The 22,803-nt window shown below is 33.4% G+C and overlaps 1 protein-coding gene and 1 long non-coding RNA gene across 3 annotated transcripts in view; one reads left to right on the top strand and one right to left on the bottom strand.

The window, feature by feature from the left end:
* The window catches only part of Glut4EF (Glucose transporter 4 enhancer factor), a 273,282-nt gene that overhangs the window by 33,933 nt on the left and 216,546 nt on the right, over positions 1–22,803 (bottom strand). The window contains exon 5 of one of the 2 annotated variants that reach the window (XM_088263083.1): positions 7,693–7,740. The exons of the other annotated variant lie outside the window; for it this stretch is intronic. Coding sequence (XP_088119209.1) covers positions 7,693–7,740 — 48 coding nt within the window. The remainder of the gene's footprint in view (positions 1–7,692; positions 7,741–22,803) is intronic. 2 annotated transcript variants of the gene reach the window in all.
* Positions 1–22,803, top strand: part of LOC148307584 (uncharacterized) — a 145,015-nt gene that overhangs the window by 16,330 nt on the left and 105,882 nt on the right. The window lies entirely within an intron of this gene.

Raw genomic sequence — 22,803 nt, forward strand, 5'->3', positions numbered from 1 at the left:
AAAACATTCAGGTTTAACCTAAAAAGATCTATTATACAGTAAAAAGCTCAATAAGTGGCTTGACATATATTTTTAATACATTTGATTATATTTTTAAACATTAAAAACTATCTCTTGAAAAATCTTTTTTTTAAATATAAATGACGTTGTTGAAAGGAGTGAGCGATATGTTATCTACTACCTTAGTTAACATCCATTTACCTTTCTTAATATATATGTATTGTAAAAATTAAAATAATAATTTTGGATAATTTATATAGCGCTATTTTCGTAAAATACTACCTCAAGGGCGCTTTACGGAGAGCTTTGGTGCCAGCTATACACCGCCAAGCCGAGAGAACTTCTATTACTATATATATGCAATAATACAGAACTATATGTTGAAGTGAAAGATTTTTTTACGCAGACTCGTAGTTAAAGGTTCGAGCCCACACCAACTGATCTAACATGATTTAAATTTTGATAAGAAGCCGCATTGGCCAACGAAAATAGTATTAAATTAAAATATTTCTGTAAATGAAAATAACTGTTTTTTTTTGTTGTTAAATATATGTGTAAATTATTTAAAAAATGCGAAATTCAATGGATCCTCGTCTAAATTCTATCTGAAATATAAAAATGGCATGCAGAATTAAATCAAATGCATTAAGCCCTTAGCACTCCTTTATGGAGTTTGGCTCGACATAGTATTTATTACGCCAACTCCGATGTCGTCTTTGGCTCGACTGTATACAGCGTAATTTCTAAAATAATATCAATAAAAAAGAACGCTCTATAATGTGTCAATACAGAACTAATGTAAGACTTTTAAACATGTTTTTTGTAAATCAATCAAGTAATTGGTGTAAAAAATAATAAATGAAGGACTGTTAATGGTTAAGGCTTGCAAAATAGCCGCAGACGGCATACCATATGACCGATATTGTACGTAATGCGAAGTGAAATCATCGAAAAAAAATTAGACAAGGATGAACATATAAAACAAGGAATTATGCATTAGCCTGAAATATTGTAATTATGATTTCTTTATAGTTAGGAAGTGACATATTCCAGATATCGATATGGTCCGCGAAATCATTGCCGAGGCTTTGCATTCGGTGTATAGGAGTATTGAATCCAGACACTGTCCGGCTGTTATTACAATAAAATATTTGACGGTTTCTCGTGTTTCTGATTGGGGTATAAACATTTTTCATTTGTAATGACAAGGGACAGTCTAAAATATTATTTTCTTGATTTGCAGTCAGTTAACACTTTTTTTTTATACAGATAGAAAATTCATTACGACACCAGCAAAAATATCGGGCTAAAGTTTGAAAAGTATTGAAGAGTTTGTTGAAGAGGAATTGGGGAACCTTTGGTTGAAATTTATGGAACGGAAGGTATCTTTATATTCCCCACGTTTTCTTTTCGGTTAAATGGTTTTGGTTAGAAGTTATAAGCTTGTGAACACCAGCATTAACATATTTACATCGTAATTCGTTTAGTTTCGATTCAAAAGGGTTGGACTTCTATGGATGTAGCTAAGAGAACACATAAACATCAAATCAAATAAACAAATAAGGTTTAAACTAAAAAATATACAAAGGATCAGTGTGCTTGATTTTGAATGAATTGAAATTCAAAGATTCTTTTAGCATTTCGGATTAGCGTGTTTAAAATACATATTGTACGAGTATAATTTAGTTTTTTCCATTTCTTTTCTTTATTATTACGTTTGAAATCTTTTGCATTTTAAATCAATTTACTGTTCACATTCTGATTGTATCCAAATACTTGTTCACAAATCTAGGTTTTCTGCAGTAGAGAAAAAAGACACAACTTTAAATATGATAATTCTTTCGATGCCACTTTTTCGATGCCTTTTTTTCTCCTAGCCATTCAGGAATTGAAAACATGAGTGGACAATTTCTTACGTTGAATTGACATTGGTTTTACCAAAAATAATTAGTTATAGGTACAAAATCGAGTTTCAAAATGTCAAAATCATCATTTAATGATGCGGAATACATCGAAAGCGTGTCACACTAGATTTAAGAAATAGTGGTATTTATCAAGAAAACCTTAAATAAAAAATGGATAGATATTACGACAAAGTGACTGCCGATGCGATTAATGAAATGATATATTTTAACTTGTGTCACTTTTCCATCGACAGAGTGAATTAGACCTAATTCCATGTGCCAGGCAGGTACTGGCAGAATGACCCTACATGAAATCACCTATGGAGAATGTCTCGCAGGAATTTGAGTATAATATTATTACTGACACGGATTCTCCACACTGTGTATATTACACATACTCTCAGCGCATAACATTACTTATACATCTCACCAAATTATACACTTCCCCGACCATTATAATCCGTTAAACCTGGTTCAGATGACTGTAATAGGGAGATAAAACTGTCTTCTCATATCAACATCAATGAGCCACGCAATTACCTATGGAATAAGTGCATTAGTGCACAAGAAAACTGTAGTTTACGTGGAAATATGGTTAGTAGATTGCGATCTAGATGCACAATCCGCTATCGGAGTAATATCTACGTGACCTGACGCCGGCTATTAAGAAAACGCACCATGAATATCAACAGAAAATAGGAAGAATTCATAGATGGTGCAGAGAGAAAATATGATACGAAGGTATGGCCTAGACAGAAGGATCTAAAGCCTGAGGACGAGGAGAGCTGACCTAAACAGTCTACGAAGATAATAAGTTGGGTAGGAGCCAGGAAGAAGATGGAATGGATGTAAGTGTTATTCAATTCAATGGCTTGTGTTGTGAATAATTGTATTAATACGCAATTTTCGAAAGAGAGAATTGCGTCATCTCGCTGCAGTATAATGCGACTCGAGTGCGCAGAGTGATACTAAAATAAACATGCACATTCAATAATCGTTACATTTCTGTTCTATCTACCACTTGGTACATAATTTACACAGTAGGTAATTATATCCTACAGCTTATAGGAGCTTTAGGCTTAAGCGAAACTCCCAGAGCATGGCTAATTACTTATAATTATACACTTGTTTTGGAATAACATAAAACCGCAAAAAGAACATTGAAACATATACATTATACCTTGAATCATTGCAGTTCCTGGTTTTTATGAAACCCCGCTGCACTTCCCATATTCGCAGAAACGATTAAAGTGAGGAAAATGCACACGGAATAATAATTCTCTATATTGTGAGTACAAAAGCGTTGAACAAATCAACTTATACGGAATATGAAGTGGTTTAGAATCATAAATAGAATTACAAACAAAGAAAAACGTTTCAAATTTTGAGTCACACAGTTCTGACTCGGATTGAACACGTGTTTCAAAGGGAGATACATCACTCGACCATATTTCTACTGTCTCTGTACTTTGTACTAATAATTATGAGGGATTTTGTGTTTTAAATCAAAACAACGCTACCGACATAGGACAACATGTGAAGACGTATGATATATTACATATAAGAGGACAGATTTACTTTGGCATGTGGATTTTATTACTTAAATCATTTTTTAAGCTCAAATTAATGGATTTCATATAGAAAGAAAGAGTACTTAATCCTTTCAGGTTTTATTTTATAATAACCTATTCATGTACTTATGTAATATATATTTACAGTAACTCTGCTTATGACAGTTCTGCTTATTTTAACAACACAATTTAGTTCCATCTTTTTGACTGCTTGCTTCAGATACAAAATTAGGAATGGCGATCAATAAAAGATTTTGTTAGACGAAGGGTTTTACAGAAAAATCCTATTGATAGATCACCTGAATGCATGCGAACACCATTTAGAAGCTTAAAATCAGACGAATCGCTACTTTTAGAAAAATGTGTTAAAGTATGGTAAATATTTTTTTTGTCCGCCTCCGTAGTGTAATGGTCAGCACGCTCGGCTACCGTTCTGGAGGTCCCGGGTTCGATTCCCAAGGGGGGTAAAATAAATATAAGTGATTTTTTTCACTGTCATATTTATTCAATATTACCCTGGACTGGTACCTGAAGCGGACTGGTACCTTTCCTTCATGTGTAAACGATCAAGATAACACTGCGTTTATATGACGCAGTGCCCTATGCACCATTGGGGTGCGGATAAGAGTTTTATTATTAAATATTTTTTTAACACATAAAGCCTAACTATATGAATCCACAGTAGACTACAGGGCAAGCTAATATCCCATACTTGTAATGTAAAACTTTTTGAATACCCATGTGAGGGCTAAGAGAACCACTTGAGAATAAGTATTTATGGAAGCTATCGACTTTCTTTAATGAACTACTAACTTTCAGAATACTACTTAAGGACTCCCGTTAAGATTAAAAATAGTTGAAATAACAACTCGTTTCCTTAAACTATTTTGACCTGAAATGTTTATTACAGCTCTTGAGAGATTTTGCTATTAAGGATTTAGGATTTAAGATTTCGCTCATTCGTTTATGTCAGTGTCTCAATGATTTTTTTATTGGTAAAAAGTACGGTTTATTCTAATACATTCTTAATGTGTAAACGTTTTTATTTTGAAAATAATTAAAGTACCATAGATTGAGTAAAATAAATTCTAAGTTAATTCAGTATTTCAAAAAAACATTACAAATTCACACACACATTGGAATCACTGATTGTAATGTATGTTATTTCGTAGATAAAAAGCACTTTTATTTGTGTATATAATTAGCAGTTCTTACGTTTGTATTTTTTTAAATATATATAACTAAAAAACATGTAAACTAATCGCTTTTCATAAAATTGTGATACAGATAGCCATAAATATGCATTTTTTGAGTATCACTTTGGTATACTGTGTAATTAAAGTACGGTGAACAAAAGCATAAAAATAAACAAGTAAATGTGTTAAATTCGCGAAAATATTGCATACGGATGTACATTACTTACCATATAATTGCAGTGTATGAATAAACTAATTTATTGCAATAAGTATTAATTAAAATGCATTATAAAAATATATATAAACCAATTATTTTAACCTTCAAAGAAACGAACTATGGTTAGTATTTATTATGTAATTATAACCGAAAAAGCAGGCACTCATTTGATATATTCTTGGTAAGGACACTTGCACTGTTATTCATAAAATATAAATGTGTATTTTTTCATTAATCTGTTATCAAAAGCCTATTTTTAGAGAGTTTTCTTAATTTTTTAAAATGTTCCATAAAATAATAACACGTTAATGCGATATTCAAAGAACGCAAAAGAAAATCATAAATAACAAGTTTCTGCAAATATTTGCAACGTCATGCATTCACGTGGGTGTAATATAATTATTGATCAATACTTGGAAAAAAACTGTTATCAGTTCAGGAAACTCGAGCTAATTTAATAAGCGCTGTTCGCCCAGTTCCCGAGTAGAAAACGTCACAAAATCGTCATATCGGAAGTGACGCAATGTGTGAGTAATACCTCTGTCACTAGACTTGATGACGCGTGTGTCATGCTACCTACCATAAACTGAATGCAGGAACAGCTTCAATATCAATCGATATTTATGGTATCGTCAAAACTTGAGTTCAGGTATCTGCTCTCCCCAGTGAAAACTAGATTTACGTAATATTTTTGTTGGAATTGGTTTTAAATGTAACACATTTTTGGGCCTATCTACTATATTGACGATTAATCGTTTATTTAGAAAATTTTGAATAAGCGTATAATATTATAATAAATATTACCGCCTCCGTAGTGTAATGGTCAGCACGATCGGCTACCGTACTGGAGGTCCCGGGTTCGATTCCCAGGGGGGGTCAAATAAATATAAGTGATTTTTTCACTCTTATATTTATTCAATATTACCTTGGATTGGTACCGGAAGCGGAGGGCTAATCACCTTTCCTTCATGTGTTAACGATCAAGATAACACTGCGTTTATATGATGCAGTGCCCTATGCACCATTGGGGTGCGGATAAGGGTTTGAATGAATGAATTATAATAAATAAATAAGCAGAAATCCATTATTTATTTAAATAAAGAATAAACTAATTTAAATGTTTTTAATTTTAATATATTTTTTAATAAACTTAATGCACGAGAAATGCCTTTCCATTAATGCCTTTGTGAAAAATATTGCATTGTTCGAATGTAAAAAAAAACGTGAAGAAAATCCAGTTTTTGGAATGCGTTTGAGAAACGTGAGTTTATTTGATTCCCTTATTTCATAGAACAAAGAAACCAGGCAGCGGTTCGCTTTAGTTTATTTACATGACATCGTATTTCCATGCTTGACCGAATGCTAGTTGCCTTTTTTATCGCGGTATGTCATAAAATAATCATGAATAAAGGACACTGTTCGTGACGCCATTTCCACGCGAGTGTTTGTAAATTGTACATGTAAGTGTGGTTCTATAATGCACTCCTAATCCGAGAGTGCAGTGACACCCTGGCGGGGGAGGGAAATATTCTGTTCGTAGATTGTATGCAATATTCAATTCCCGCGTAAATCAGGGGGACTCGTTCAAAGAAATGGGGGAATTTGTAACTATCGACGCAAAAATAAATTATATTTGTCATTATTTATACAATAGACAAGGAATTGAACTATGCGTAAGCTTGTTATAAATAATGATCGTCTTTCTTTCTCCCCTCTTGGAAAATCATAAGCCGCCATTTTGATCATAATCTCTGATATTGAAATGTAATATTTCTGGTTGCCTGACCATGCCTAAATATACATGAGAAAAAATACTGTATTAAATACAAAAGTATGTATATTAATTGCTATACTTTATTATTTAGTATTTTTAAATGTTATTTGTGTTGCCAGAAAGCTAACTGTTTACATATTGTTATGTTGTAATTTTTAGGATCGGAAACTCAGATAACAAGCGAACCATAACGAACATGCTATATTATAATAAGCTGTATAATTCACGTTAATCATTATTTAGTAATATAATTCCATAATTAATTGAATGCATTTGATATGTTTTGCGCGCAAAAGCGATCAGATAAATAAGTACTTATTCGCGGTTTGAACCTGTAAATTTTTGGCAACTGGCAACATTAAAATGTCAATGGAAGCGTATGTGCTCTTTGTTCCATTTCGAATTTGGAACGCTTCTGATCTTCGTAGTGCGCGATAAACGCTTTTGTCTAGGCTCCTTCGGGGATGTCTCGAGTCAAAAGAGCCACTTTGCAGAAAGTACGTTTTGTTTTTGGTACTTTTTCATTGCAGGGGCGATTCCGTTTTACTCCGGGGCCGAGATTCACTTGTTGCGCGCTACGTACGCTTTGTTTGTATTGCGTGCAGATACCGGGGCAGCGCAGAGGGTGTGAGTGGGTTCACGCACTCACACAGATGCGCGATCTCCCGGCCTAGTTTGTGCCCGATGGAAGGAGAGGGTGATGACCCCGAACCGTTTGGCGATCCTCTACGAACACGTGCGCTCACTGGCTCTTCTACTCTCCTTTCCTCTCGGCTACCGGACGCTACTACGCACAAATTGACAGTTCGATTTTCGAATTTGAAAGTGACACCGCGGGAATAAAAGGCGTTTGACAGCAACGACCATAGACAAAGGATTTCGAGATTCAACGGTTGGAACACATATGGGTCCTACCTACCCACATATAACAAAATAATAAATTATAACAGTGAAAAATCATAGAAATTGCTAAATTGCTAGTTAAAGTAAAACTGATTTATATTTAAGTAAATAATGCATAATTGTTTACCTTATGATGTTTTTCAGAATAGTGGTTGTAATAGGGGAGAGTTCTCACCTGAAACAATAAAAATACAAAAATTAATAAATGAAAATCGTCGCAAAACGATCCGAAGCTCTGATACGAAAAATGGCATAAACCGCAATGAAAGACGGATTCAAGGAGTCAAATGTTTTCTTTACGATAAATATGTTTACTGAATATAGATTTGAAGAGAGCGCATTGTCCACCTTTGGGCTGTATACTGTTATACGAATTATTGATTGGAAGAATATATTTTTTTGGTATAAATCGAAAATGGCTTATGTAAACAACAGTTCTGGCATAATAGCAGTATCTACATAGTCATAAATACGCCCATGGGAGTAGTTCTTCCATATCCCTTTCAGAACTCCTTGGTACGTACTCGGTATCGTGTAAACAAAATGGAGGCGGGTTATTAGGAGCTGTCCAATATGCTTTTTATTTTTTATTGTATAATCTGCGATGGTAAATAAACATGTTAGGGGAAAGATACACAAGATCAGAATAATTCAATACATACACAAAGCATTTTTCGAAAGATGTTTAAAAAAACTTTGTTATAGGTATTACTTTGGTTTAAGCGTTTACAAAAATATTTTTTGATTTTGCTTAGAGGAAATACCATACAAGTATCCCCTTATCTAAAAATGAGACGTAGGTTTTTGTGTTACTTAATTTAGAACAAAGAAAGGGTGAGATATCACCCTTTTTCAAAAGGATATCTTAACATAATCTTGATATGCCAAAGGCATTGCTAGGACTTCACTGAAATAACGAAGGAAATCCCACAAAACCTCCTTTATCCTTCCATCGAGTAGGTATATTCAACGATGCTACCAAATTGAAATAAAATCTTGATAAAGCTTGAAAAAACTTTTCGAAAAAAAATTCCGGCAAAAATTGTCACGAAGATAAAAAGGATTGAAGAAATTACAGATTATGGAAATGAGAGGGCTATCCGAGCGTTATCAGACTGCACGACTTTTTCGCTGCAGTCAGGACGAGGTACTTGTACCGCGAACGGGTCGGCTGACAAACTGGTAGGGACAAAAACAAACCTGTCTCGCTTCAAGGGGTGCTGGCAGAGGACCGGGCGAGGGGGAGAGCTTATCGACATTTCACCGAGACGAAAGGGGATAGAAGTATGCTGGAAGATTGCAATAAATGCATTGAAAAGGTTGCCTTGAGAGTGGAGGGAGAGAGGACATTCACTTTGCCAGGGGCGCCTACAGACAAAACCAGACGCAGGAAAAATCCTGCACCGTGTTTACAGTTTACAACACTGTTTCGTTACCCCCAACGTGAATCAGCTGATGGGCTCGAGACAAGTTTCGACACGATGCTACGCGGGGTCAACGACTATATGGTTAAGTTTATCTCTCTGGCAAATGGCCTTGTCAAAAGTGGTCTGATAACGAAGGAAAAACTCAAAAAGCTTTGACATTTCCGTCAGAGAGGTCAAATCCCCGGTGTCGGTAGAACTAAAACGTCGTACAATCTTCTCTGATACGCAATTGTCTCAAACCCAATATATTCTTTGATATTGCGATGTAGTTGAAAACTCATCTCGATGTTTTATTATCTTTCTCTTCGTAATAACTTAATGATTCAGTCAGTACTTATATATCTTGTATCTTGTACACACGTGTACTTACTTTAATGCGAACAGCAATAGCTACAGGCTACGAGTATTTAACTAAGAGAGTACATTATTTCCTCGCACAGAAAACCAAGTGTGTATAAAGAATATTCAGTATTAACACAAATAATTCTGGGATAACAATTTAAAAGCAAAAAACAATAATGAAAACAAAAAAATGTGTTCGTGATGAAACAGGATACAGAAGTAAAATTATGCACTAACCAGGATCAAAATTGGAGATGATACATGGTTTTTATTTCGCATTAGTCGACCGTCTAAGAAGCGTTGAACGGCAAAGGGGTTTTTGAACCAATAATTGCCTCATTGTTACAGGTTGTTCGCGGAAGGACAAGAAGGTTGTCTGACCAATTATCCCGATATTCCTCTCAATAACGACTCCAGCAGTTGAGGAAAAAATATTCGGTTTATTAAGCAGGTCGACGCTTTTTCACCATGCAAAAGATTTTGGCTTTAAATATTATTTTAAAGGTTTCCAAATAAGATTCTTTATTATTTTTTGATATCTCATCAAAGATGAAGAAGAACATGGAAGTATGGGCATTTACGGGGCTTACGACCGTCATAGGCTGGTTTGAGTGATCACTTTACACACGTGTAACATTCACCAATTCTACCCATTATTGACAACCACACTACTCAAATTCTTGGAAGTTCTATATATATGAACCAATTTAGAAACCTTGTTCATGAATCACTAGAACTTCACTAGAGACATCTATTGGTGAGATGTAAAGAAGCTTTTTATTAAGCAATTTATCACTTAATTTTTATTTTTATTTTTTTATTATTTTTTGATGAGATATCAAAAAATAATATGAAAATAACTCCTGTAATTGGAGATAATCCAGATTTTGTGAACAAGTATTTGGACACACTCAAAATGTTGTAAGATTCTTTATAATATATTATTAATGTTTGAAACCGGATTGAATAATGCGTTCAATTACCCTTGCTGGAACACAATAAATCCCAAAATTACAAACAAATAAATACGTTAGCAGGTTTTCGAATGAATTTATCACCTCGCGTTAATTTTATCTATGATCTATATAGAGGTAACGATGCATCACTCGAATAGTTTGGAGTGAGTGAAAATTAGGATGGTAATTATTATACAAAGGTCTTCACAGACAAAATAATTGGTACTCAAACGAATTACCCACATTACACGTGAGATCCGCCTTCGTAGTGTAGTGGTTAAAGCGTTGGGCTACGATGCGGGAGGGTCTAAATAAATATCAAAGATTTTTCACATTGATGTTTATTTCATATCACCCTGGACTAGTACTAGTACCTGTAGTCTGTAGCAGGACTGCTCACCCTGCCATCATGTAATTAACGATCAATGCATCTATACTATGCAGTGGTATTTGCATCCTTTGGTGTGGATAACGGTTAGAACGAGCACATGAGGTCACCAGGGCAATAGTAGTAATATTCACATTAAGACGCCATTGTTTGACATTCATAACTAGTATCGTGAATTATGACTAAACCAGCAGTTTGGAAAGATTTCATATATCGTCGCCTCTGTATTTATATTGTCTATTTATAATTATATATTTTTGATTGAATTTGTTTTTTTATTCGTTTGATTGCGCTCTAACACATATAAATGACAGAAGGGGGAAGCTATTAACCTCACAAAGTTTTCAACAGATGGCTGTTCCATGTGTTAATTGCAATCAATTTTTTGTGGAGTTTTTTACGTCATTATTTTTACTCTTTTTATCCTTTTTGATATGATATTTTATTTAAAAAAACTATTTTACAATGTTTACTAATGATCGTTTATTTTGCCTCTGGTCCATATTTTTGTTTGTCCTCTTATCTCTGCCAGCAACAAATTAAAAATGTTCGGAATTATGTATTGCATAAATTATATTACCAACAAACATAAACAATAAATAAAAATTGTCCCTCTCCAAGCACGAGAGCTTAGTCTCTTAATTGGAGAGAACTGCGTTATTAATTTTAAAATTGTAAAAGTTGAAATGCCTAGAAAATGAATTAAAATTATAAAAAAGCTTTTGTAACCATATTATATAATAAAAAAAGAAAAATAATTGTTCCAATTTAATTACAGTTTCAATTTATTTATTTTCAATTAACATATACATTACAAACTAAATTTTTTAAAGCGTATACATTAAAATAGATACAAAAATCGAAAATATGCAAGAATTATTGCTAAAGGTGTAGGCAAATCCCGCTTTGGAAAACTCCTTCAGACACATGGAACAGATCAATATCCAACGATTTACACAAAACGAAGGTCTGATAGTCCCAAGAATCAACAATAAATATGGAAGTCGAACACTGCAATATATCGTTCCGAACATTTTTAATTTGTTGCCGACGGATGTTAGAGGTCAAAATAAAAGATGGAACAAAGGCAAAATAAAGGAATGGGTAAATGATCAAGAGTTAATTTTATGAACATTGTAAAAAAGATTATATTGTTAATTTTTCTCCTTTTTTGTGTGTATATATTAGGTTAAAATGGTTAAAAAACAATAAAAAAATGTATGCAAAAAGAACTCCACCGACAAGACACACAAGGTGGCTTGGTGGGTCTCTGCAAAATAACTTTTTATTTTTATTTTTAATATATGTTAAAAATTGTGATTTATAAAAAAAAAAAAAAAAAAAAAAAAAAAAAAAAAAAAAAAAAAAATGAGATATTGTTCAACATAGTAGCTCTTCCTACAGGCATAACCATCGGCAGGTTGGTCCTGTATATAGGAATAAATAATACCTAAATACTACCAATTCCGCCTCCGTAGTGTAATGGTCAGCACGCTCGGCTACCGTTCTGGAGCTCCCGGGTTCGATTCCCAAGGGGGGTAAAAATGAATATAAGTGATTTTTTCACTGTAATATTTATTCAATATTATCATGGACTGGTACCTGAAGCGGAGGGCTGATATCCTTTTCTTCATAAGTAAAACGATCATGATAACACTGCGTTTATAAGACACAGTGCCCTGTGCACCATTGGGGTGCGGATAAGGGTTTTATTATTATTATTATTATTATTAAATACTACCATATATATTGCTCACACTTGGAATCATCAACTCTTCGTTGTGAGTATATTTACTCAGCATATCAACAAACGCCTAACTAACCATTCTATACGAACATATTGGAAGCTAAAAAGTGTGATTGACATGACATGACACCATCACGCCGCTTCCCCGCAGGGGTAGGCAGAGAGAATAGAGCGCCACACCACTCTGTCCTTGCAAACATTCTTCGCCTCTTCCACGTTCATGCATCTCCTCATACATACCCGCCGATTGTTACGACTCCTAACCTGACCACTTTCAAGTATTTGGCATACCTGATCGTGCCATGTTTTTCTCGGTCTTCCTCTGCTTCTTTTCCCGCTAACATTCGCCTCATAAATTTGTTTTACCGTTCTTTCCTCACTCATTCGTTCTACATGTCCAAACCATCTCAACACACCTTTCTTAATTTTATCGATAATGCTTATCTCAGCTTTGCATTCTTTCCTTATTTCACTATTCGCACATCTATCATACATCGTTTTGTTACACATTCTTCTGAGAGATCGCATTTCGACTGCATTCAGTCTACTTTCATCCTTCTTTTGCCAGCTCCATGTTTCACTTCCATCCATTAGAGTTGGAACCAGGACTCCGTTGTGCACTGCCAGTTTAGCTTCCGCTGATAGGTTTTTATTTGCTATAACTGATTTCAGTGCACCGTTCACTTTGTTCCCAGCATTCACTCTCCTTTCTATATCTTTGTCAATCTTTCCATCCCTAGAAAACATACTACCCAAATACACGAAATCATCTACCTGTTCCAAAATCTCTCCGTTTACCAATATTTCACATTCAGATCTGCATTCTTCTCTTTCAAAAACCATAATCTTAGATTTGCTAACATTCATCAATAAGTCACTTTCCTTGCACACATTATACACTTTTGTCACCAACGCCTGCAGGTCTTCTCTGCTATCGGCAAGAAGAAAGTGTGATTAACACAAATTATGGGTGATTAGAATACCATTTGAATGGTACGTTTGTTCCCAACACGTTTATAACGTTGTAGGTAATTACTTACAACGTCCGCGTCATAACAACGTAAAAACATCGTCACGACGATGTGTCGGATGACATGACGTAGGTAGGCATCGCGCCTCGGACTGAGAAACGTGATATACCGCTCTCAATACTCCGTGACAGAGCAGTGATCGAGTGGAAACGGATAATCTAATGTGATAGTTCCACCTGCCTGGGAGGTTAATGGTGCTTTGAAATGAGAAAGTTCGATTGACACTCCACTACAAGTTTGTTTCATAATAGGAGAACAGAACCTCTGGGTAGGCGGATAGTTAATAGAAATTGTAGTAGTTTGTGGTCAAATCTTGGACGTACGTTAAATCGAGCGAGAAACGTAACATTTTAAACTCTAGATCGCGGGACTTGTTTCAAATGTACGAGAATAAGAAAATTTTACATTTTACCAAACAAGTTTATTAAAACATTTAAAAAAATAAATGCAACATGTTTTTTGAGAACTTATATAAAATAATAATACAATATAATAAAACCCTTATCCGCACCCCAATGGTGCATAAGGCACTGCCATATAAACGCAGTGTTATCTTGATCGTTTACACATGAAGGAAGGGTGATCAGCCCTCCGCTTCAGGTACCAGTCCATGGTAATATTGAATAAATATAACAGTGAAAAAATCACTTATATTTATTTTACCCCCCTTGGGAATCGAACCCGGAACTTCCAGAACGGTAGCCGAGCATGCTGACCATTACACTACGGAGGCGGACAAAATATAAAAATATAAATATATATAAATATATAGGTATAAAATACGAACCTAAAATATCGGTAAAAATTAAGATAGGTACAAGATAGTTGTCACTTAATTTTTTACATGCATTTACATTATTAACAGCAATATCTTTCAACATGACTACGTCATATTTAAATAAAATATTTATTTACTTTAACTTCTTGTACAGAATTTATGCACACTGGCGGGCTTATTGCTAAGAAGCAAAATCCTTCAACTAACCAAAAACAGACTTGTGATAGTGATAAACCTTACACTCGTATAACCATTCGTAAATATATGGCAGATAGTGCTTGTACATAAGTATCAGCGAAAAAAAGCATAAATTACAAATTTATTGCAATATGTAAAAACAGAGATTAGACTCATATATCCAATCCTCTGAAGTGCACGACAAAACACATTCGCTTAATTTAATTAGCGATTAAGATAACACCACGTATATTTTATACAATACCCTATGCACCATCTGGGATAGGAATAAAAAAACATTGGTGCTTAGATGGGGCAAGAGGTATTAGGGCATTGAATAGGCATGAATTTACGACTAGAGAATAAGTTATATTTCAATCCATTATGCAAAAAGACATTGTCATAATTTAACTCGGAGCCATTTGCATTCTAGCATTGCATGTTCAATAGCCGTAATTTTATATGCACGAAGACTTCCTTTGAGAATTCAAAGTATGCGATTCTCCGAACTTGAAGGTAGGCCATTAATGGTGAAGTAGGTAAAGAGTATTTTTTTTACTGTCTAAAGTAATACACACGTCAGTACATTACAAAATAAAATCAAATTGACTTCTAAATATGTATGTACGTCTACGATTTTCATCATTGAAAGCATAAGTTTTACAACGCATCCGAAATTCACACCAATGTCACTCAGTTTTTAAGTTTTCAGATGTGGTGTATTTTAAATGCAGTGAGAGATGGCGGGAAAGATGTAGAATTTAAAGCAAAATGTACTTTGGGTGTGGTTGCATTTGTCAATGAGATAACAGGCAAACATATCGTGGTGGAGTAACTGTGTAGAGTGCACATTCGCATCACGAGCTCTGCGCAATGTTGATTTAAGAAAGATGGCTGTTAACAATGCAACATTGACCTATTTACAACCTACAAATATTTGAAACTGATATTTTTATTTTTATTATTAAAAAAAAACTCTACAGCCTCCCGTACTCGTAATAATTAGTGTAATTTACACACTCTAATGTGTACGAGTCTATTGTAGCATTTAGTTATATTACACAAAGTAAACGATGACTGACAAGAAGAGTAATATAAAAATACTTAATTAAAACAATGAATATTTGGTAAAGAAGATTGAAAATAAAATCGTAAGAAAAGCACGGTATATTCTCAATACTGACTCCCAAAAATGGAGACAAAACAAATAAACGTCAGTCGATAAACTGCTAAAAATAAGTAGTGACGTCACTTTCCAGTCGCATGGTGGGTGACGTCACAGAATAGGGATGTAGGCGGCTCTGGGGAGTCTATTCGAAGCAGCATGAAGCACCCGCCCACCCCGTAGGTACAAGGCAGTTAGAGCATGCAAAAATGTGGGAGTTTTGTGTTATTTTCGTCAATTGCGTGGGCAAGGCGGGAAAATTCCTGCAACCTGCCAATACAAACGGGCTAACTGACCTTTCATTTATTTCCGCAATCTAAAAGATGCTATGGAGTTTTCATAGAAGATCGGTTAAAATATGCAATAAGTTAGAGAAAGATAAATTTTTTTACGGAATAAAAGGACAGCCGATTGACGACGTTTCTCATTAATATATTTTTTTTATTTTCTCTCATTATCATTTTCATATCATAATCCATACCTGTATAAGCGCCCTTGAGGTAGTTTTTTTACGAAAATGGCGCTATATAAATCATACAAGATTATTATTATTATTACCGAATGAGCAAAGAAAAATTTAAAAGCGTGATAATACTAACCAAAAGATTTGATTGTTCACAACATTTTGACAACTTTTTCAGAAATCATTTTCAGAACTTGTTTAAAAATCTGGATTTCCTCCACTTAAGAGCTATTTTTATATTTTTGGTTGTTGTTTTAATAATTAAAAAAAAGAAAAAAATAATAAAAGCTTTCTTAATTTAACATGGATGGCTCTTTTGAACTCATATGTACATATTCATGAGACAATATTGTCATGATATATATGTAGAATTTCTTAAATTAGTGTAGTTGTCAATCATGGGTATAATGAAGAATGTTTCACGCGTGTAAAGTGATCATTCAACCAGCCATGATATGTCATAATTGCTGTAAATACCTAGACTTCCATAAGCTTTTATTGTGCTTACTAATATAAATAGTTCGTTAATTAATTCCATGTTTCAATACTGGGCCGCAGTTTCTAACGATCTTCGGGCATTCCTGGATAACCCTGGCAATATTTTGAGTGTGTCCAAGTACTTGTTCACAAATCTGGTTTATTATTATAAGAATTACTGCTCAATAAAAAGTTTCTTTTCATCTCACCAATATATGTCTCTAGTGAAGTTCTAGTGATTCAAGAACAAGGTTTCTAAATTGGTTCATATATATAGAACTTCCAAGAATTTGAGTAGTGTGGTTGTCAATAATGGATAGAATTGGTGAATGTTACACGTGTGTAAAGTGATCACTTAGCCCATGACGGTCGTCAGCTGCGTAATGCCCAGACTTCCATATTTTTCTTCATCTTTGATGAGATGTCAAAAAAAAAATATGAACCCTAGCAATAGTTGATCTCCTGGTATGAGATGGCACTAAGAAAAGAAGAGGAGAGGTAATAAATAACCTTGATAATTACGTCTAGAAACGATTTCTCGCAAAAATATAGAAGTGCGTGATTAATTTAGTTTCGTAATTAGTACGGAACGCGATCGCGATCATCACTACAAGTGGAGTAGGAGTTCGCAGTTGTTGCGCAATGCAGGAAAAACGCTTTGAATTCATCTCTAATAGTGTTCACAGCTCGTAGCAACTAATTCCAATCGCGCTGCCGAGGTCAGCCCTTCGACCTCCAAACACGACAGATGAAAACGGCCTCGGTAGTGGAATTAGAACCCTATTGTTGGAACATGGAACCACTATTCGCGTTAGAAGCGCTGACCAAAAAAACTTGTGCGATACCTAAAAACGAAAGATGACATAATGAACGTAACCTTTGCGGTGTATTATGTAAAAACGAGAAAAAATAACGTGAAATATTTCAATTTAATAATAGAAAACTTTAAAAAATTTAATAATCAGCTTCGTCGATCTTCAACTAGAAAAAATGCAATGACGTTTTCAATATATCCCATTAAATTAAGGAAAATATCGTAGAAAAATCAACGCATTTACCTGATATTTTTATATATTCATAACGATTACTATGTGTCGATAACGATTCGATTTCGCTTGTATCGAAACTGACACAAAGAAAAGAAAATAAGCCTCGAAGGAAAAATTTATACGAATTGACTGACTTCAGAAATAAGACAGAATTTAAAAAAAAAATGTATATTGTTTGTTTATATGTCGTATGTATAAAATTTACTCATCACATTTTATGAATTGCATGAATTATTTGGGTTCAAAGTTAAGACGTGCAGGATCGTTGAAGGGTTAGATCATTGTGATGAACAGATTTGTACATCCTGAATACTACTGTTTACATCATGGCAGTACCAGGAAACTATGAGATATTTTTCTACCAGAACCAGGATACGAAAGTCATCACCGATTTGATAACAGGAAATCATAAAAGTACTGCGTAAAATATGTATAGTAGACCGAGGCTATTCCGATCGTAGGGCGAACAAAATAAAAATCCTTAGATATTTTTAAGCTAATCTATAAATTGATACATCAAATTATAACATCAGGCATCTTTTAAAGCTATTTTACTGGAAGAAACTTCATACTCATACTTATTAATCAGTTATACGAGTGTTGATCAGTTAGTGAGATGTACTATGGTGTGATGTCCCTACAATATTTTACGTCAGCATTTTAGTGGGCAAAAACTAATGATGCGTATTTTTTCTTCTAATATAATTGAAAAGACTTTAAGGAATTAACTAAATAAAGTTGTTTTTTTTTTTTAAAAGTATATTTTTTTTGGATAATATTCCGTATTTTTCTTTATAGAAGTTTGCTTTTATAAATTTGAGAATAAGGCTTTTCGAATTACTTGCGTGTGGGCTAAATGAATCACAATTTATTTTATATCGAGTACTTTTTTCAAATTCGCATTATTTTTACGTGGGTTGAAAAGTATTTTTATTTCTTTGATATAATGATTTTTTGAATTCTTAAAACATTTTCCTAGGTTGAATTTATTTTTCTACGTATAAACTAAGTCTAATAGATAGTCATAAAGATTATTCAATGATTTTTTCATGACGAGTTTGCTTTTGTTTAAAAATTCATAGCTTTTTCGTTATTTTAGTAAATATATTTTGCGTTTAAAAATAATTTTTGGTATCTGAATTTGCCCTTGTATGATCTGATTCGCACAGAGTTGATGAGGACAATCGGATATTGACTTCACTAACTGAAATTAAAATAATCAAGAAAAAACGAAACATTCATCGAATGTCGTTATTAACATATATATGAAGCTCAAAGAATATGTTATATTTTTCCCACTCTAATATTTATTCAATATTACCCGGGACTGGTACCTAAAGCGAAGTACTGATCACCTTTCCTTCATGTGTTAACGATCAAGATAACACTACGTTTAAATAATGTAGTGCCCTATGCACCGTCGGATGCGGGTTTGAAGAAAAGAATATGAGAAGTATTCATAATGTTTCTGTAATTTTTTCAAACTTTATCAGAGCTAGAAGAGAAAAAATGGATTTGAATAGCCTCAGTCCGATTTTTTTGGACTGTAGGGTTTTGTGCTTGAAGAGCAATGAAAAAATGTACTCTGTTTTAAGTGATTTTTCATCGGAAAACGTAGTTAGTTATTTCCCGATTTCTGTGAAAATGCTGCCGGGGTACCAGGAGCACATAGCCGTTCAGCGGTAAGCGGTAACATATCGCAGCGAGCGAACTGACGTTAGAACGGTGACTTATTTTAGAACCGCTACGCTCGGCTGGTGGCCGGGTCCCTACTCAAGGTCTGCAGCGTGTTTCGCAATCTAATCGGTGAGACCGGCCGGCCCTTTTACGAGGCAAACACGTTACTGACAGCATCCATGGCCGCGGACGGAAACACAACGATATTAGAATGGCGCCAATTAAAAAAATAAAAAAACGTAAAATTGTACTGTAAATAAACAAAAAAATTGTGTTAAATGTTAAATCAAGCACTGATTTTTTGAGTCTACTAGTATTTTATTGTTAAAAAACACATAAAAAATCAATTTTGTGACAATATAATAGCAATATATATTGTCAAAGTATAGCTATATAAGGACCGTCAGTCCTTTTAATCTTCCTATTGTTTGAAAATGTCATAACTAGGCGAAACAATCGTCACTAAATTGATTTATATATGTTTTTTTTTTAAACAGTAAAATACAACTTAGTAGACTAAAAAAATCAGTGTTTGATTTGACATTTAATGCATAAATTAAAATGGAGTTCTACAAATTAAACGCCAAACATATAAATAAATAATTAAAAAAACAATAGTGATAAAACAATCAAAGGGATTTTGGCCATTTTTCAAGTTTTTAAATACTTGATCATGCCAAGTTCTTCCCGGTCTTACCCTGCTTCTTTTTCTACCTGTCATTTCGATCCATTCGCTTCATAAATTTGTTCTACTGTTTTATCTTTACTCGTTCGAATTACATGTATATGTATAATATCGCTCACTCCTTTCAAGAACGTCATAAATCAAAAAACATGATTTTTCAGGAGAGCGTTTTTAAAGTTTGAAAATATAATGCAATGTTTTAAAAATAAATATCAAGCCACTTATTAAACTTTTTACTGTGCAACAGATCCTATGAGGTAAAACCTGAAGGTTTATTCTCCATTTGAAAAATATTTAGTTTATTTCAAAAAATAATTAAACAATACCTTTTCTTCAAAATGCAAAAACGAAACTTTCTGCCCTGTCGCGGGTAAATATTAAGTTAAAAATATGCCACTTTTGCTGGGTTATAGTACATTTTTTAGGCATTCTGAAAATATAAACAACTGAAAATTGTCGATTTTTGATTTATGACGTTCTTCAAAGGAGTGAGCGATATGCTACCCACACGTATTATTCATTGGATGCGATAAACAGTTTGTTATTGGAATGCTTTAAAGTAATAGATATATGAACTAATGCTATTTTTTCCAATTGAATACCCGCAAAGAAGATAAAAAAAGGAAAACTCGATACAACAATTTATGTGTCGTAAATAAACGAATCAATATTACAATGACACAATAATTTTAATACCTATTGTCATCGCAAAATGTATGCGATAATAATTATTATGTAAATATATTACGATGACATTGAGAAGTGTGCTTCCGTGTATATTAAAATAATCTATTAACATGTATATCGGAATACATTATTTGATAAAATGAATAATAAAAAAATGAATAAAATTCCGTATCATTTTCATACGGTGTTTGAAAATGGTGCGGAATGCATCGAAACAAAAGATTTTTAGAAATATTGGTATTTACTAAGTGAAATTTTAATGAAAACGAATTTAGTAACGTTCAAAAAGCATAGTTAAGCCCGTTTTAAGAATAAGTCTATAAGAATACAGAAAATTAAAAGCTTATTTTCAAAATTACAAAAATAATATTAAAAAAATAAATCAAAAAGCTTGAAGCTCGACGATTTTTGAATCAACGAATCCGACAATCTCCTTGGATTCGATACAAACATTAGAGGTAAAGTGACGCATGCGTTTTACAATGAGCGGGAAAAACAAAAAATAACTGACGTAAACAAAAGAACGACGCGTTCAGAGAATCACTCAATGCAAGATACGTTGAGAATGCATGTCCGAACAGGCCAAAGTCGTGGCGGGGTAAAGCGTCAATAATCTTTAATTTCACCTTATAAAAAAAACGAAACCCGACGTTATAAGATCGACGCCATTTTGGGACAAAGAGAGCAACGTCCTTTCAAACGGATACCTTCAGAGCCGCTGTGATTCATAAACAATAAGGTGTACTTTGAAATAATTAATTATATCGGACATTTTGATGTTTTGCATTTTTCATTGTTTACGATTTCCTGTTGCCATAATGTTTTTAAATTTTTATAGCAATCACGGGATCGTGCTAATGAGAAAAGACGTGTAAAAGTCTATTTTATTGCGTTTTCTTGTCATAAAAAATATTACACTTTCTTATAAAATCACGACTCAGATAAAAACATTATTGTTAACTTTATTTCAAAACGTGACTAACAATGGATTAATAAACAAAAGTATCAACCATATGACAATATATTATTGGAATATTCACGTATTTACGTTTTATGATACTCAGGAAAATGATAAACATGGAAAAACAATAATCTACGAGTGTATGGAAAATGAAACATTGAACGACACTTGCCTTATTTCTGTATAAACCATTAAAAGGGTCCAGATAGAAAGTCAATAAAAACGTGGTCTAATAACTTCCTTTTTATCAAGATCTCCTTTTTCAAGAATCTGACACTGCAGATATGAAAAAAGCTTCCTTTCACACGATCCTAAAAGAATTTTACTGAACGCAACCGCAGATCAAATATGACGTATTTTTTCTGAAAAACATGTTGACAATATAGATAATCTTCCATTTATTGGTTTCCGAACGGTGGCAGATAAATACGAGAGAGATAAGCCGCCATTTTGTTGACAGACTAACAACCGCAAGAACCTAAATATCTATGGAATTAATTGGAAAATCAATGAATGTGTTCATATATTTTCGTTGGAAGGTTTGCATGATTCAAGATATCTGAATATTAACTTTTCATAATAAAATTAGGCAACAAAAGCTTGGTAATGAGTTTACTTGAAAAGTTTGGAGTTATTTTGAGATGTAAATCATTTGGTACTGTCACCAATTGGAACAGAAAACTGCTTAGTGATATTATACACAATATCTATGGTAAGTATAAATGCTATGTGGATTTTATATATCGCTCACTCCTTTCAAGAACGTCATAAATCGAAAATCGTCAATTTTCAGTTGTGCGTGTTTTCGGAATGCCCAGAAAATGTACTATATCCCAGTAAAAGAGGCATATTTTAAACTTCATATTTACCCGCTAGAAAGCAGAAAGTGTTGTTGCATTTTGAATAAAATGTATTGTTTAGTTATTTTTTTTTAAATATACTAAATATTTTTCAAATGGAGAAAAAACCTTCAGATTTTATCTAAAAAGATCTATTGCACAGTAAAAAGTTCAAAAAGTGGCTTGATATTTATTTTTAAACTTTAAAAACGTTCTCCTGAAAAATCAAGTATTTTGATTTATGACGTTCTTGAAAGGAGTGCGCGATATAAGTATAAGTATGTACATATATATTTCAAATTCTCGATATGTCGATTGCAGATATTTTTTATGTATTTAAAAAAATCGTTTATTGATTAGAGTCACTTTGTGGTAATATCAATCTATTT

The sequence above is a fragment of the Brachycentrus maculatus genome, unplaced genomic scaffold (genome assembly GCF_059751285.1).
Source record: "Brachycentrus maculatus isolate JH-2025_06_01 unplaced genomic scaffold, ASM5975128v1 h1tg000196l, whole genome shotgun sequence".
Classification (NCBI taxonomy): domain Eukaryota; kingdom Metazoa; phylum Arthropoda; class Insecta; order Trichoptera; family Brachycentridae; genus Brachycentrus; species Brachycentrus maculatus.